The 18,570-nt window shown below is 39.7% G+C and overlaps 1 protein-coding gene across 1 annotated transcript; it reads right to left on the bottom strand.

The window, feature by feature from the left end:
* Positions 1-760: 760 nt before the first annotated feature.
* Positions 761-14,002, bottom strand: LOC139739812 (aldo-keto reductase family 1 member B1-like). Its single transcript, XM_071650405.1, has 9 exons — positions 13,846-14,002; positions 12,465-12,632; positions 11,812-11,928; positions 11,038-11,115; positions 9,053-9,169; positions 5,744-5,850; positions 5,257-5,422; positions 3,583-3,665; positions 761-812 (listed from the first exon to the last, which is right to left on the bottom strand). The coding sequence occupies exons 1-9, from the start codon at positions 13,978-13,980 to the stop codon at positions 761-763; spliced, it is 1,023 nt and encodes a 340-aa protein (XP_071506506.1). The 5' UTR covers positions 13,981-14,002.
* Positions 14,003-18,570: the final 4,568 nt, after the last annotated feature.

The following is an 18,570-nucleotide window of genomic DNA, read 5'->3' as shown; positions in this document are numbered from 1 at the left end:
CGATAGCTTCTACCATAGCACAAATTCTCTCCAAACCATCTGTGATAAATCTTGGTCTTATAAGTGACAAAGAGATCCCACCTATTTGGAAATGGGCAAGAAACGAATACTGGACAGAAGATAGAGAAGCACCTCTTAAGATTCACACACACTGGAGCACTTGAAGCTATAGATCCTGAAACACCGTGCCAAAGCAGAACCACGAACGATACAAAGAACAGACCACAAACAAAGAACTTTTGCAGAGTAAAATGTGTGCAAAAACCAACCTCGGTGCCTTACATTGTGCGTCGTACCTTAATGTGTTAGCGTAAACACTGGTTCAAATAGTACATGTATGAAGTGAATTGTTAAAACCATAACCAAACCACAGAAATCAGCATCATATGCATCCCATCTCCACAACGTCATTTGCATCTCTTGTTTCATGAACCATTTGGGAGTCAAGATAAGAATTAATTGAACACAAAAACCGCTTTTTTAACTGCTTAGAATGACGAAAAAGATAACAAAAAATTACAAACAAACCAACCATGCTGGCCCTTTTAAATACATACACACATTTTGAAAGATATAGCTGTGATTCATTTCATATCAGGGATGCAAAATTATTGCCTTAAAAACAAAAGGAAAGTCTGCGAGAAAGGAAAATACAAACATTAAAAACAAGTTTGCCCCATGCAAACGAAAAAAAAAAAGACTCCTGATATTGGTGGAGGTAGACCACACCCCGTCATCCTCAGCTGACCTACCCCTCCAGTTACTCCTCGTCTCTCTCCTCACCACTGAAGGGATGCTGACGGTGTGAGACCCTACAGGCAGAAATAAAAAGAACAAGGAAAAGTAGAAATTACGCGGTGCGTAATATATGTCCCCGCCGGAAGTAGCATTTTGTAACAAAATGTACAATACAGGTCAAAAAATCAAGGTCAAAGGTCAAAGAAGTCAAAGGTCAAAATTCTGTGTAGAAGTGTTGAAGCCCTCACCTAGTGCCATCACATAAAGCAAACGGAATCGAAATCGGGTTAGAAATGGCGAAGGAGTAGCATTTTGTAGCAAAATGTACAATACAAGTCAAAAAATCAAGGTCAAGGGTCAAAGAAGTCAAAGGTCAAAATTCTGTGTAGAAGTGTTGAAGCCCTCACCTAGTGCCATCACATAAAGCAAACGGAATCGAAATCGGGTTAGAAATGGCGAAGGAGTAGCATTTTGTAGCAAAATGTACAATACAGGTCAAAAAAATCAAGGTCAAAGGTCAAAGAAGTCAAAGGTCAAAATTCTGTGTAGAAGTTTTGAAGCCCTCACCTAGTGCCATCACGTAAAGCAAACGGAATCGAAATCGGGTTAGAAATGGCGAAGGAGTAGCATTTTGTAGCCAAATGTACAATACAGGTCAAAAATCAAGGTCAAAGGTCAAAGAAGTCAAAGGTCAAAATTCTGTGTAGAAGTTTTGAAGCCCTCACCTAGTGCCATCACATAAAGCAAACGGAATCGAAATCTGGTTAGAAATGGCGAAGGAAGTAGCATTTTGTAGCAAAATGTACAATATAGGTCAAAGGTCAAGGTCAAAGGTCACGACTGAAATTCTGTGTAGAAGTTTCAAAGCTCCCATGTAGTGCTATCATATAAAGCAAACAGAATCAAAATTGGCTCATAAATGACAGAGAAGTAGCAAATTGAAGATTTTGATCACACACGGACGCACACACGGACGGACACACGGACACACGGACAGACGGACGGACGGACGGACACACGGACACACACACGTACGGAGCCCGTTTCATAGTCCCCTGCTCGAACTCGTTCGGCGGGGACAAAAAGAATTGATTTAATACTTTGTTTTTTATCATCGCCAGCACTGTAGTATAGTAGAATAGAATCTAGACTTGCATTGGGGAGATTTCAGGTTCATATTTGTTTTGAGAATGAAATGATATGAATAAATAAAATGTTCCACTTACCATGTCCCTCTTGATGATAGGATTTGAATGGGGACCTGGCAATGCCTGGGTAATAATCATGGCAAGACCTTCTCAGACAACATTGCTCACACTTACAAGAAGCCACCTCACATAGAGTGGACTGCATTCTCATTATCACTGGAGAGCCTAAAGCTACACAATTCTCCACAATGAATCTCATTCAGGCTTTCAATGTACAATTGTATGTAATTATCACTCCACAGCGACATCCTGGCCAACTCATCAAAGCTTGCAGGTGATGAGTCAAAACATCAGCTGTCCATGGATTGACCCATTGAGGTCGGGCTGATTTTGCTACATCACACATTTCCCATAGACACCTGCCCGAGTATACTTGGTATTCGTCTTCAGCAGGTTATGCTACCCAATTCCAGAACATACTCAAAATGTAAAGAGAAGTATAGCACAGAACTTTATCCGAACTATTTTCTGAGCGACAAACTTGCTCTTCGTTCTTGCTTTTGAGGATAGGTCACCATATCATCTATTATCATCTATATAGGACGTTTTAGCGGCGCATTAAAAACGCGTATTGTATTCCGCTCAATTTTTACCGTTCAATATCAGAGCTTACTGAACGAATCGAATAGACCAACGTATTAATTCCCTATAGACTACCGTTGCTACTTGCCGTTCAAGATCACACGATATTCAATTCTGTCTCGTTTATTGCGTGAGCGCTTGCTGAATGCGCAAACGCTTGCTACTAGTGCGCGTCATTTTGTTACATTTTTCACAAGCGCACAAACATCTTGCTAGTTGTTTGTTTCATACGCAGTTTTAGGGGCTTCCCCTTTTCAGCGCTGGGATCGATGGGACTGCCGAGTCAACTTCAAAGACGAGTAGAAGCCGGGTAATTTTGTGCAGTTTATGCTTGCTCTGCTTGATTGTATAGATGATAATAATTATATTGGATGGCCTTGATTCATGGAAAACCAGGGAATATTGCACTCGTTAGGGTCAATATTGCACTCATCTTCGATTCGTGCAATATTGGCCCTAACTCATGCAATATCCCCTGGTATCCCATTCATAGCCATCCAATATAATATAACTATTGCAGTCCAGTTTTGATGATGAGACCACATAAAACACTTTGTGTTTTCCACAATCTATCAGCTTTGTAAATATGGCAAACTACTGTTATTTGTCTATCATGCAAGGAAATCTTAATCAGATTCAGCCAAATGAAGGGAACAATGTGATATCTGCATAAGGGTGAAATTTGCTCCTGTGACTGGCGATGACATACAAATAAGTGGTTACAATCACTGAAAGAAGTTCCTTGTGACACCTAATGATATCTCCCGCTTGCCTGAAGAAAAAGTGTATGATTAATGTGATTAATATCCTGGCATTTCATACAACCTCGCGCCATGACTGTTGCGCATATGTTGCAAGGTGCTCCGAGTGTCACAGCCCAGTCGAAATATGCTGCATGAAGAATAGTAACGGCGAGTATTGACTTAACAGAGATCTCCAACACCCGTACCTTGTTTGTACTACAAACCGAGTACTGGACTGATGGGTGATGTTAATGTCTAGAGTACAGTGAATTTTCTCTCTTGTTGCTCACAACATTAAAAGGCTGACTTACCATTCCAGTCCACAGCCCCTGTAGCCAGTGTTCAGGTCCATCAATTGCTTCATGTCGTCCGGGCTGAGTTCAAAGTTCAAAGCCTGTTATTAAATCAGTGAGAGAGATAAAAGAGATGTAGAGAGAGAGAAGATAACATTATCAAAACCTTTCGCTGATGACATTTTTTTTTTTTAATTCATTTCTCTTCTATTTTACTGCATTGCAGCAGAAAACATTTTCCTGAATCAAGACGAACACATGTTCAATCATTATCGTGCAAATACATGACGGGATATATACTCCAATCATCGAAGCAGATTGTAACTTTTTAGTCAGTTCGGGAGACGATGTCAAAGACTGGTACCAGGCTTGTCACTGGCACTGAGTGCACAGCAGTGTTTATGGTTTAATGCAGTGGCAGTATTCGACGAGTTGCAATACTGATCTCACTGTCGGTCAATATCATTCAAGGGATATTTTACTGGTAATTCGTTTTATTTCCATATCAATTTCTGAAGAATGAAACATGACAATGCAATGTAGATAGTCATGATATTAGGAAATTGGTAATAACATGTGAATACCCCTAGCATGACATGCTAAAAAGTGCTGTATTTGAGCATATCTCTTTTCATATCCAGCCAAATCAATTACGTGGCCAGATAATTGAGGTCTTGCTGTACATTAATGCAGTATACAGATAATTGGCACTACAGTACTGGTAAAGACTGCACAATATACATACATTGTAATACTTTTTGAATATGGCTACTCAGTGCATACAGTGGAGGCATAAATTACGAGACTGCAAATACAGATCTAGTAGCACATCACACACAGAAATTACTGGTACCCCATCTTCCATGTTACCAATTTTATTGTTATTTACGGTAAATACACCATTCTGTTTAAGTAGATGAATGTACTTTCATTTAATATGCTATCATAAAATCCAAGCACATGAAAAGGGCACATCAGCAGTGAAACTAGTGACGCGAGATCATTAAACAACATCTTCATCATCATAGCCACTTTTCCAAGTCTTCACGACTGACACAGCACACTTTTAGGGGTTCATGTGGCCACAAGACTGTTGCAAGTACAATAGAACCTCTTAATACAAAGGTCGAATATAACTTTCCAGGTCCCAACTCTTTATATTTCTTTTTTTTTTAGCCCTGAAACAGTGATAAAGCCCTAGTCACATATAAACACAGATCCTCAAGGATCTACACGATGCTACAGGGAGTTCTGGGATAGTTTCGCCCTGGATGGAGCGTCGACGAGCGTTGATGACTCTACACACGGCATCAACAAGGTAACTACACGAATAAGGCTGAACAACACCGCATCTAAACAGCGCTTACAAGGACCAACATGGCAGCTATGCGGCGGCCACACGGACCATCCTGGATTGCTCAGCCAACACAGCAGTCCCCGGATGACGCCAGATTTTTTGACCTCCAAAAGTTGCCATGTTGGCCTCCCGAATGTCCAAGAATGCCCAAGGTGTCAACACGGATCTCTCCCTGGATCACCCCGGACCAGACCCGGGGTGATCCGGCACGTGTATGTGACTGGGGCTTAAGCCTGATATATCAAGGTAATTGTCATGTATTTGAGGACCCCATTATAATGGGGTTCTCCTATAGTAGAAGATGAGTGCTAGAGAGCATCCACTATATGGCTCACCTCAAAGTTGGCCCGGATGTAGGCCGGAGTGACGCTCTTCGGGATGCAGATGATGCCGCGGTCCAGGGCGAACCGGATGAGAATCTGGGCCTCGCTCTTGCCCCGCTTCTTGGCGATGTCCTTGACGACGGGGTCCTGCATCAGATTCGGATCGTCGTCCTTCACCCTGCATCATTCAGGAAATGGATAGAAAACCCGCATATGGGAAGAATGATCATCCGTATCTTGCACTTTCATTCTCCAACTCTACTCTTGCACTACGTACACTAAGACTGGAATTAATTTTTATGAGAGATGACATAGATTATCAATGTATGCAATGCCTTGAATATACCGCTCACACCACACCAGGAAATTTTCATCATGGGGGTAACTGCCTTTTTGCTGGATAACTGGATTTTGCCATGGAAAGGTGAAGACATGAAGACAGCCACTAGGTTTTCAAAGTGCGGAGATCAGTACGAGACGCCAACCCCATTGGACTTACCATGGTCTGTCCGGAGAGCCGAGAGGACTGTAAGCTGTCACAATTATATTGTTCTCCTTGCAGAAACTCACCAGCTTCTCTTGGGTAAGGTAGGGGTGCAGCTCCACCTGAGAGAATGAGTTGTTTTAATTTTAAAACCTTTTTTTTCTTTCCGTAGGTAAGATTTTGACCAGCACATCTCACACAAGTAAATATTTAATCCAGCACGTTCAAGTCAGCATTCATTTCTTCACCTTCTCTTGGTCAATTAATCAAGATTACTTTCAAGCAGAATATTGCAAAAGTCTTTTTATCCCTGCAACGCTTTGCCTGCCCATGTTCAATTCCAGTCTTTTCATATTCCAGGCAGGAATAGTCGACAGTACTGATGAAATCACTACAATTCACTGTACCTATGAGCTGTTACGATGTTAGAATCAGAGTCTTATCTTACCTGGTGACCACAGAAGGAGTTTAGAGATTATCTGTAGCTTTGTTTAAATTCAGCGAGTTTCCATTCCAAAACCCTTTTTTTTCTTTTTTCTTTTTTTTGCTATGAACAATTACCTATTTCTGTACCTTCAAACACCTTAATGCAAGATGCAGAAAATATCCTGAAATCAGTGTCACAAAGTTCACTGATTATAACACCTGTGGAGAAGCTAACAATTCAGCCAGACGTGGCAAAACAAACACACCAGTACACGCAAAAGAAAGAATAGAAAAAGGAAAGGTAAGTGCATTATGAGCCTTGGCTTCATCCTTAAACCTTGTAATGAAATTAAAGTCAAATTCAAAGTTTCTTGAACTTTGCAGACCCATAAAAAACCCTGACAGGTGACCTTAGACCTTCAGAATTACAATTTAAAGGCATTATTCACCATTTGCGGATGCAACAAAAAACCCAGCTTAGTGCTTCAAAATAGTTCTAAGATGTGAGTTTAGGATACAAACAACCAATGTAAAAATTTGAATCAATATAATCAATATTAAGTATTGTTAAATATACAAAATGTGAACAATAGTTATAATAAGAATGTTCTAGACTAAACCATCTACAGTTATGGTTTATTGAGAAAAATGGTGATATCTCATGATATTTTAGGCTTTATTTCAATTTTTTTTTAATATGGTAAGATGTTTTGTGATACAACTGACCTACACACATGCATAAAATGTGATAACTCAAACATTTTTAAAATCACTGCTCCCAATGGTAAACTGTACCTGTACCACTGTACCACTGTATACTTATATGCATACATTTTTTTACCTGCATCTAGATTCAACTGTTCAATACTCAACTTGGTTTAACTAGATGGAATGTCAAGTATGACAATAGCCATGTACTGTTGTATAAAATAAGTGACATCAAAATAAACACCTTGTTACACTGAGTATTCATGAAAATTAAGTACTACAGATGTTGGAGTCTCTTTTCTTGGGGGGGGGGGGGGGGGGGGGGAGGGAGGGAGGGGAAGTTAACCCTGCAAGGCCAAAATCTTTTGGTGAGGTCATATTTACTTTTGAGTTGCAGCTGAAGCAACTGGCCCTAACCAGATCCTCTTGGTTAATTGATCATTAGTTCTTAAAGGAGGCTGTAAATATCTTTTTATGGGAATACAATCTATACCAAGTGTAATAAAATGCAAATGCATGTATCCCTCCTGAGTGCATACTAGATATGAGTAGCTACAGGTGAGTGAATATCATGCATTGTATAATACTCAGAAAAAAAAATTGTCCATGGGAGCCACAAATCTAACTCTTAGGATCTTTCACTGTAACATGAAAATAGTTAGGAAAAATCTCATTCATACACCTTACAGAGATTGAATGAATCTGGTAGTTTCTGAAATAAACAGGGAAATAATGTCAACTGAAAAAATGGAAATACTAATTATACTATGCCTATTCAAATGCAGTCTAGATCTCGCCTCTTATATTCCTTGTCATATTCAAACTGTACAACCCTTTTTATCAGAATAGCATCTTACGAATCTTGTTCGCAAAAAAATCCTGCTGATTGCTCTGATACAAAATTGCATATTATGCAATTTCTTACGGATTGCATATTACGCAATTTCTTCAACCTTTCACTAAAAAAAACTATAAAAAAATCTTGAACCGTTAAATCTCAGTCAATATGGTGATAACAACAAAGTGATCGACAACATTCATATAATGAAAAAGGGCATGAAGTTTAAACTTGTGATGTGTGTTTATGTATACCACTTATGCTGTTTTTCTATGATTCTGTCAATGTTCAATTTGCATTACTGCTTACAACTGTTTGAAAAGGAATATCTCATTTGTTTGCTTCTTATTATCATTATCAATTAAATCATACAATAATCCTTTTGATGGCAAAATGATCAAAGAAGTTAATGATTAGTATACATACATTTGTGGGGTGGGGAGAGTTTTTTGTAAAAAAAAAAAACACAAACAAAAAAACAACTTACATTCAAATCTGTTCATCGCATTCTTTGACGTAAGATGCTATGTTATGCGCATTTGTTTTGCATGTATGTATGCATTCACATGGAATGTATATCAATGAATGAAGTGGAAATGAACAAATACTGAAAAAAAAAAAAAATCTATGCTAAGAACAAGATAAGGGAGTGATGACGATTTCTGAGCTGCTCCTTAGTGACAAGTGTATGTGTGGTTTGTGGAAGGGATTGCCGGGGAAGATAAAATGTCATAAGCACAGATGAAAAGGAAACGGAGTCCCATTCACCTCAGGTTTGGGTCTTATTGGGCTTTAAATGTCTCTGTTTATATTGTTGTTTGTTTGTTTGCTGCTTTGTAAAACTGAACAAAATCAGACAAAAGGGAGATTGAAGATCTAGTACTAGCAGTCAGAAATCAAGGAATCTGTTAAAGGGTGTTACAGTTCTGGTTGAGGTGAGGATTTAGCTTTTAACGTTTTGCGAGATATTCAGAAACCACTCTATGAGATGTCAAAGAGCATGCAATTCTAAGGGGTATCAAAAGTTTATTTGATGAAAATCGGTTTTGAAATGGCTGAGATATCCAAAAACAGGGTGAAACAAAGAGATCCTAATAAAAGGTGTGGCCTGTCGCCTTTTACTATTATCAGTTTTTTTATATCTCACCCATTTGAAAACCAATTTTCATCAAATAAACGTTGAATCCTTCTTAAAATTACATGCTCTTTCATATTTCATAAGAGGTTTCCCATTATCTCACTTATGAATGTTCAAAACATGAATCCCCACCTCAACCAGTACTGTACAGTCCCTTTAACCTTGTGACATGAAAGAGAGCTGGGCAAGCAGGCAGAATGCCTGAGACAGTTACCTGGTGGTTGGCGGGAGGAACAGACGCCTTTTCCAGAACTCTCTTGATCATTTTGGCGGAAAAGTTTGAGAGGCCGATGGATTTGCAGAGTCCATCAGCAACCAGCTTCTCCATTGCCTAAATGATGGATGGCAAGATTATCATAATTTTTTCTTCAATACAAGTATATATTTAAAAAAAATACAGCTGTAAAAAGTCCATAAACCTTTACATACATAATCTGCATTTACAGAGGTTGATCTTACATTAAGAAAAAAAAATGATTCAAGACAAGACATATCATGCATATATGATAACATTGTTGATTTTGCTAATAAACTGATCATAAAATTTACTCCTAATACTGTATGGGATATACACAGAATGAAAAAATGGAAAGAAAATGAGAAGGAAAAGGACAACAGGTATGACAGTTGACCATAAAAACTCATTATATTTCACGGGAGGTACATGTATAGAGAAAGAAGGAAATAATAAAGAAACGAACAGATGCTCTAGCAGGTGAAAATATAAAAAGAATTTTGGATATATATTGTACATAGATAGAGTTCCAATATAAAGACGTAAATTTCTATGATCAAAATGCAAGAACATAATCACAACTAGAGAGGGGCCGTCAAAGGCAGCAGACCCACGCCTTGTACAAAGTCGGGGTAAACATAATGTGCATTCGGTCATCTACCAGAATTCGGTCACTTAATTGCCAGTGTGCTTTATCACCAGCCAGTGAGTTCTACCAAAGATCATACACTGAAGTGTACGATCTTTGGGTCTACAGTCACATCACACGCAAATCACATCATTTCACATACGGTAACACTCATTCACAACAGGAAAGTCCTTTAGTCTCCTCCAAAAATCCATCGAAAATCCCAAATACCACCGTCAAAAGTGCAGAATCAGAACTTTTCCAAGCGCGCGCGAATTAAGTCCAGTTTTAAGAGTATTGTCTACGCGACGGGTCGCCTAAAAAGCGCTAAAAATCGAGAAATACGCCGTTTTCTTGCAGGATATTTTGCTCATAGCAAGCCGAGAGTGTGATGATATCAAAGGTTGTATGAGTGTATCATCTTTGATGGCATCCACAAAAGCGCAAAAGAAAAACAAAATTTACGTACTCCCTAGGCAATTACCCCTATGATTAGTGTCTACGGAAATTATTCAATGCAAGGGTTGAATGCAAATGTCTACTGCACCAGTATTCGGTCACCAACGAGCGCCGCAACGTCCCCGATGCAATTTTGCACTGACAGTGTAGAGCGCGATGCATTTTCAGCGGCCTTGCACACGCATTGACATTGAGCGCGCATATCGTGCAGTGTGACTGACGGAGCAAATGCTCGTCCAACGAAAAAAAACAATCAATGTTAATTTGAAAAATCATCAAAATACGGGCCAGTTTGTGACGACGGAGAACGAACTTTCATAAATCTAGAAGGACATAGTCCCTCAAATAGGCCTAAACGTAAATTTCGGAATTCTTACGAACATTTGAGCAGCGAAGTCGGATCGTTTGGGAGTTTATGTGTTCGTATGGTAGCGGAAAATCGCAAAGTGAGAAACAGGAAATTTTCGGAGTGGTCACTATACCATGGGGTCAAAACTTCAAGGTCACACAGAATTTGCAAGGGTCAACCGATTATCACCAAAATCTAATCGATTCTTTCCTGCCATTATCCAAACATCCCCTGAACATTTCGTGCAAATCCATTTACCCGTTCTCTTGTTATCTTGTACACAAACAAACAAACAAACAAACAAACAAACATACGGAACCCTTTACATAACCCCCTGCCGATTTTCATCGGCGTGGGTAATTACATCATATTACAAATGAATGCTTTTTACTACTGTAAAAGCTGGAATGATCAGACTTTGACAATACATGTACACATATGTACATGTAACATCAGTGTGCAAGTTACCTCAGAACTCCACAAACCTCTAATAACATGAGCCTTGATCAACAGCTGAGTCAAACTTACCAGGTACGTGTCAACGTAGTCAATATCTGCTGGGATAAATTTGCCATTCTCATCCTTGGGAAACATCTCCTTTCCTCTCTGCATAAGATTTAGATGAAGATAATGAAAAAATGAAAACAAGACAAAACAAAGAAATTATCATGAAATCATGTAAAAGCTAGTATGATAAAGTCTTCAATAAAATCTCTCCAAAATATGATACAGTAATACTACACCTCATGTCCTATACAGCTATCATTCATGTACAAATGTAGGTATCACAATATGTGTTTAAAATCCATTTATCACTCAGTGCCATGTGGATAAAACTACAATAAAGCCATAGAAAGCAACAAAAAGAAAAAAAAATACCTCATGAACCTGTGCTCAAAAAGCAAGCTGTACATACCTCTTTCCCTCGCTAATCTATGAACTATCTGTACCAACGACTGTAAATAGATGGTAAAACAAAAGTATGAATTATACACTCGCATTCAAAAGTCTGTTTTTCAATGATGTTTATGCAGCAGTCGTTGTTTGTACTTGCATGCATGTGGGTGTGTTTGTCTGTGTGTGTTTGTGTGGATAAGCAAGAGGTACATTGTGAGGGTATTCATTTTATGTTTCCCTCTATTTAGTCAGTACTGAGGGGTTAAATATTGACATAATTGGTGTATTTGTCTATAGGAAATAAACAACAGGGGTACTCCCACAATCATCCTCTTATGAGTTTATCATTTGTGTACCAGTATGCATTTTTAGCAATAAACACAGGCAAATCATTTTTACACCAACCTTGTAGGCCATTGGCCAGTGGATAAGGTAGAGATCGATGTAGGAGACGTTGAGATTTTTCAACGTTTCCTCACAGGCGCCCCTCACATCATCCGGATGATGCATGGTGTTCCAGAGCTGTAGCCAGAAAGAGAGAGAGAGAGAGATGGGTGTGCAAAGAGTAGAGATACTATGCCAAATATCTTTACACTTCCTCTTCAAACTCAGGGATATGGCAAGTTTTAATGGTTAACTTTCAGGTTGACTGTACTTGACCACTCATAACAAAAACAGCAAAAAACAAACAAACACACAAACAACCAACCAAAAACAACCACCACCACCACCACCACCAACAACAACAACAACAACAAAACCAATGTTGACTTTGAAACCCATACATATCATAATTTACTGATTAAACTGATGTGGTAGATATGGGAACAGATATTATCCCCGTGACTACACACCGTAGAGCAGATAATCAAGGTGTCATGCGTATTTTCCACTTTTCTTTTTTTTGTTGCTAATGTTGGCAAACTAATAACCCATTCTCTTTCCCCATCTTTTAGGTTCCATTTTTACTTCAATGTTAACACCATTCCCAGACACCAGAGTCACTCTTGCATGCATAAACCTTCTTGATAAAAAGGAGTGTCAAAGACGCTACGCACCTTGCTGGTCACAAATAAGTCTTCCCTGGTGACAACGTTTTCCTCTATCTTGGCGTTGATGGCAGCTCCAACAGCAACCTCATTACCATAGACGTGAGCGCAGTCAATGTGCCGATAGCCAGTGTCGATGGCAACTTTGACCGCTTCCGTCACTTTCTCGGCTGGAGACTGAAGGAAGCATAGATACGCACACAAGCAGGGTGAGTGAGCATGAAAACAGTCACTTTTACCTGGATTAATAAGATTGACACTACATTTGTATTTCAAATAACACCATCACAAGCACGAACCACAAGATTTGGCCTGGGTTTGAAGCATGAACTCCAGCTCTTGGGCAAGCAAATCAGCAATTATTAGCATGGTTAACTAATAATTATACTACATTCTAAGCACACAGAAACTCCTATAAAGGTGAAGTATTTCTAATGAGCTTTGCAATGAGAAAGAGTTATACTAATATAGCCAGATTGGTCATCGATGTCAGAATATTATACTGTAAGACACGATATCTTCGTGGCACGAAATATTTGCGAGTTGCCTCTAACAATTAATGCGTGTAGTGTAGACAAGAACTTTCACATGCAATTTAATTTTGCAAATCTTGGCTCTCTCGAAATTGAAATGCACATGAACATTTCTCGATCGTTTTACAGTAACACTGAAATATATCAAGCTTGACTTTCACGCAACAAATTCCCCCATTTGGCAATGGCAACTTTGACTGCTTCTGTCAAAGTTTATGACAGAAGTGAATGGTGATGATGATGATGACGATACTGTGTCACCAACATATTGTTGGTAACACAGCAGGGACAACTATAGATTTAAATACAGGAATTTATATTAATCACCCGATTGTAGTCTGGGTGTGGCTTTCTTTTCACAATGCAGCGATTGTGTATATTGGAACTGGCTAAGTTTTGCTTCATGGAATGAAGATTCTATGTGAGGCGTGAGGGTAAATTCCAGTCCTTTGTTTGTTTGCTGTACTTTATTATTTTTTTGTGTGTGTGTGCAAAAATGTTGCTGAGTTAACCTTTTTTAATAATCCAGTCTGTCCTTATGATCACATACATTGTAATAGGCTGTGAAAATGAAAGTTTATCACTAAGTTATACGTATCAGCTACAGAAAAACCAATCAAATTGATACATTCACAAATGCACGTGTCATGTATCATATTGCTTATATAGACACCATGCAGTTTTCTGTATAGCATTATTACTCTGAGTAAATTATTTCTATAACTTCTGTTACACTCGACAGTTACATACATGCAACCTCACAAACGACAGCATTACTTTTTTATCAATAGGTGGGACCGTCAAAGAATCCTACCTTACATAACTGTTCTAGAACATGGAATTGTGGTATCTCTCACCTTCCAAGTGCCCAGTCCCAGTATGGGCATCTTTTTTCCGTTGGGCAGATCGACATACTTGTTAGCAGATGCCATTACTGAATATTGTCGGGTACGAATGAACGACAGGAACTGAGCAATGACGCGATTTATCATTGACCTTGCCAAGCAAGACGGCTGCGTCGCTAGCTAGCTTACGATCAGCTAGTACCGTAGCGTTAGCTACCGGCGAATCCCACTTATCACGCACGTTCCGATCCCACTACTTCCCTATCAAGACTACATCCGCTCTTGCTAGCTGCGTGCTGTGAAAGCTGGGCCCGGAACGCACGCGCTTTGTCCTCCCGTGTCTCACACATAGAGTTGGATTATTAATGAACACAGCTCTATGGTCTCACATGACTGCCTCCATCAGTGAAGTTCAAAGTTTTTAGGGTACGTCTGGTACAAAGCGCAGTTGCACCACAAACAAAGTTCTAAAAGTGTCTGGGCTGGGTACTTATTCAATGATCTATTGTAGTTCGAGGGACCAACCTACGGCCACGTAGAGTCGGTATAGGCCTACAGAGAACTGCCACTCTAAGAATTCATTTGCTGTTCAAGGTGCTTCAGGGACTGTCAGGAAACTCCAAATCTAATCTAGCTGGGAAAACATTCAAGAGAGGATTCAGTAATCGGAGAACAACCCCCAACCTTTCATGTACTTCTTATGTCTACTAGCATATTACGTGGACTAAGAAAGGGACGGGTATACGGAATATCAGATAGTCGTAACTGAACTTTTATATCTAGTTATAAGCGCTGGTGATTCTACCGTTTTCCTTCGACAGAAAAATCCGTCTGTTTTTTACAGCATTTTTGTTTGTTTGATTTTTTGTTTTGTTTGTTTGCTTTTGCTTTGAAGGATCCCGTAAAGCCTGACGTAGTCTCCGCGGAACATTAATTGTATCCCCAGAGGATCAGGGTGCCTTTCGCTACCCTTTCTCTACTATAGAAAGGGATGATAGTATTGGTGGAGATGAGCTAGGTTTGGGCTTTTAACTTTCTGTGAGATACCAAGAAAACACTAATCTTATAAAATAGTACAGAGCATACCATTCTAAGAGGAATTCAAAGTTGATTTGATGAAAATGGGGTTTGGAATGGCTGAGAAATCTAAAAACAAAGTACAAGTGCCTTTCAACACTAACTATTATTTTCCGGTTGTTGGATTCCTTCAAGCACATGATGCTCCAGTATGGACAGTGGCGACCCATTTCCTTGGCATGATGCTTAGGTCCACTGTTCAAGATTCCGGATCTTCATAACACGAAAATGAAATAAAAAGGTTCGTTAATGCGAAAGCGAAATAGGGTTCGTTATTCCGAAGGTTCGTAAATCCAAATATGAAATAAACTTCGTTGTTCAGGAGATTAGTACCGGTAGTATTCCGAAGGTTCGTTATACCAGAAATTACCATCAAGTTCGTTATTCCAAAGGTTTGTGACGTTCAAACCTATCGTGAATTAGTGTCCAACTGCACTCTCAGTTTTATATCATAAAAACAGTCACTCTACTTGCCAGCAGAACTCGTAGGCCTACTAGTATACCACCCTTGCACAAAACACTTGTCTGTTCTGATCCTATAAGCTTTGGAATACAGTTTGTATTTTGAGACTCGAATTTAAAACTCTTCCCCCCCCCTTTGGGGGGGGGGGGAGGGGGATGCGGATCTAGTTTTTTTTTTCAAAGGGGGGGGGTCCTCTCACTCCCACGGTAAGGATGTTTTGTTTTTTTTTTCCATTTGTAGGGTTGCCAGCTTGCGACTTTAAGCATACTTGCATGATCTATTTTTCCTCTTTTTTGTCCAAATAATTGGGGGGGGGGGATGCTACAGCCGCCCCGGCCCCCCCCCCCCCCCCTCCGGTTCCGCGGTCCCTGGGTTTGACCTATCGATGATGCAGAGCATCGTCCACAAGGCGCGAAGCGGCGATGTCAGAGAGCCGCGTAGCGGCGCGCCGATTTTTTTTTTTTTTTTTTGGGGGGGGGGGGGGGCTATTTGAACCCCGTAAGTGATGTTCTCCTGGCATCTACTAACGCAATTGAGACCATAAAAAGCAATCCATGATAACGTCTTTTTATATCAAGTACTACCCATTTTAATACTAAGTTATATCCAGAGTTATCATTGTGTTTGGTTATTAACTTAACAAGTTACCAGATGAGTTGAATAATATATCTTCTCACAATATTTGCACTTGAAATTTTCTTCTCCAGTGTGTGTTCTTACTTTTTGAATTTCAGATTTTGAATTTTTACTTGGCAGCCCAAGGGGGGGGGGGGGGGTTAAACCCTCACCCCCCGTAGATCCGCCGCTGCCCCCCCCCCATGATAATTTATGTAAGCCTTAATGGCCAATGTGTATTTTTTTTTCTCACAAATGCAGCATTACTTTTGTAGTCAACTGTCTTGCCATTCAATATTGTCAAACTTGCTCTGTGTTCTAAACATCCTTAACTCGTTTAGTTGAAATGAAGAAGCCACCTTTTTAGTACTCTACGATCTACAAATAAAAGTATTCCCGTCAGGTTCGTGACGTGTCAAACTTACATGAATTAAAAAAAAAAAAAATATATATATATATATATATAGATAGATATGGCTGGATAAGGACAAAACAGAATTACTGTTGGACCATGACATTGTTAGTAAAGAGCTCAGATTTTTAGTGAAGATTGATCATCTGAAACTTGTCAGCTCAACAATCAGACCTTCTGATCAAATGAGAAATGTCGGAGTGACGTTTGATTCTTCACTCACAATGGAGCAACACATCGCATGTGTGTCCAAAGCAGCTGCTTATGATCTCCATACGAAACCTCGGTACCGTGTCCTTGACTCCGGATAATGGAAATTAAAATAATATCCCATCGTCATGATATTGACTGAACAGGAATGTTGAATTTGAGACATCCTAGATCCAGCGCCACGAGAGCACTTCAAAGACTGATACCGGCGATACATACAAGAAGCCATCATTTGAATGATCATCATCATCATCATCATCATCATCATCATCATCATCGTCATCATCATCACCATCACCATCATCATCATCATTTACTGTCATAAACCAACGCAGTACAATCACGTACAGTGTATAGTCAGTCATGAGTAACTTGCTACTTTAATTGATATCATTATAATAATTGTATTCATGTTTTGTTGAAACTTACGAGATTCAAAGCTCCTTTAGATATCATGTACTCGTGTAAGCGTTATGTATATTATTTTGTATTACTTTGTATGGAAATAGATTCATTTTGAATTGAATTGAATTGAATTGAAATGAATTGAATTGAACTGTATAACGCTATATACAACTGCACTATATACGCTCTGTTATCTCTTATAATGCGGGTATGCTTACTCGATTCTTTTTCCTCCCATTGCACTTCCCACTTAGTTATCCCAGCCCTACCTTCTGAAATACTTCACTTTCACTTATTTGCATAGTATCCTATATTCTTTGGGACGTGGTTTAACAAGTTTTGCTTCAGGGAGAAAGGTTTTACGGTAGCACCATATAGTATGTAGTCCTTGTCGGGATCGTGGCTTGACTAAAGAAGAGCCTATAGAAAAAGGAGAGTTGAAGAGGGAAGCAAGAGAGGGAAAATGTAAGGAAAGCAAACTATCATAGTGACACGTGAGGGGCAGCAGAGAGCTGGAAGTTGAAATGCCACTAGTGGAGACAGGAGAAAGTGGGACAGCAGAGAGTCGTAAGGGTGAATATCGTGAAAATCGAGTAAAAAGGTTCGAACATCGCCGGGAGGAGAAAGATGAAATAGAAGGGAAGGGGGAGAGGGAGAAGTTGAAGGTTAGAAAATCATGGAGCTAGGAGAGAGAAGTGATGGAGATTCAGGAAACCAGTCGGAAGAAACGAAGTCCGTGAACAAAGGACTATGGAACACGAAATCAAAAATGGAGAAATAAATCGGGAAGGAAAGTGGTAAGTCGAGGGGGTTATGACTATGGTTGTCGGGAAAAACGAAGTCAGTGAACAAAGGACTGTTGGACACGATATCAAAAACGACGAATGGAGAAATAAATCGGGAAGGAAAGAGGTAAGTCGAGGGGGATATGACTATATCGGTAAAAGAAAAAGAAAGAGAGAGAGAGAGAGAAGGGGAGGGGGGGATGAAAGCTAAGAGAGTGAACTGCCCTTCACTCTTTTAGCTTTCATTCCTTCCACCCCTCTCTCTCCCTCCCTCTCTCCACCTCTCAAATTCAACTTCCAGCACACTCATGCTGCCCCTCACTTGTCACTATTTGCCTTCCTTACATTCTCCCTTTCCCTCCCCAACTTTCCTCTTTCTAGGCTCTTCTTTTGTCAAGTCACGATCCCTACAAGGACTACATGTATACACATGGTGCTACCGCAAACCTTTCTCTCTCATCAACTTCACCACGTAATCCTTCAAGCAACATTATATCATAATTTTATTTATTTACTTTTTTTTACCCCGGAAGTGGCACTAGAAATTGTCAGCTGAAGAAACCCGGAAGTGCCCCCCCCCCCCCCCCCCACTTTTGAAAACGTGGCGCCGGCCATGCATTATCAGGTGTATGAGCTTTTATAGGTCCGTAAGCTCTTTGTCAAACGCAAAGTTGGCAAATCAGTTATAGAAATAGCGCCATCTCCGGCTCTAGCTATACAGTGACGACATGAAATTACTTCGGAGCACACGTATATCGACACGGCATCAG

This window comes from Diadema antillarum, unplaced genomic scaffold, assembly GCF_040938485.1.
Source record: "Diadema antillarum isolate AM-2024a unplaced genomic scaffold, OU_Dant_1.0 seq00000819_RagTag, whole genome shotgun sequence".
Lineage (NCBI taxonomy): Eukaryota > Metazoa > Echinodermata > Echinoidea > Diadematoida > Diadematidae > Diadema > Diadema antillarum.
This window is presented reverse-complemented; position numbering and strand designations above follow the sequence as displayed.

Excerpts from the sequence above, each read along its gene's own strand:
- LOC139739812 (XM_071650405.1), bottom strand. The coding sequence starts at position 13,980 with ATGATAAATCGCGTCATTGCTCAGTTCCTGTCGTTCATTCGTACCCGA. Across the intron at positions 11,116-11,811 it reads ACTGGCCAATGGCCTACAAG|AGAGGAAAGGAGATGTTTCC; the intron begins GTTGGTGTAAAA and ends AATCTTATGCAG. Across the intron at positions 813-3,582 it reads AGGGGCTGTGGACTGGAATG|GGTCTCACACCGTCAGCATC; the intron begins GTAAGTCAGCCT and ends TTCTGCCTGTAG.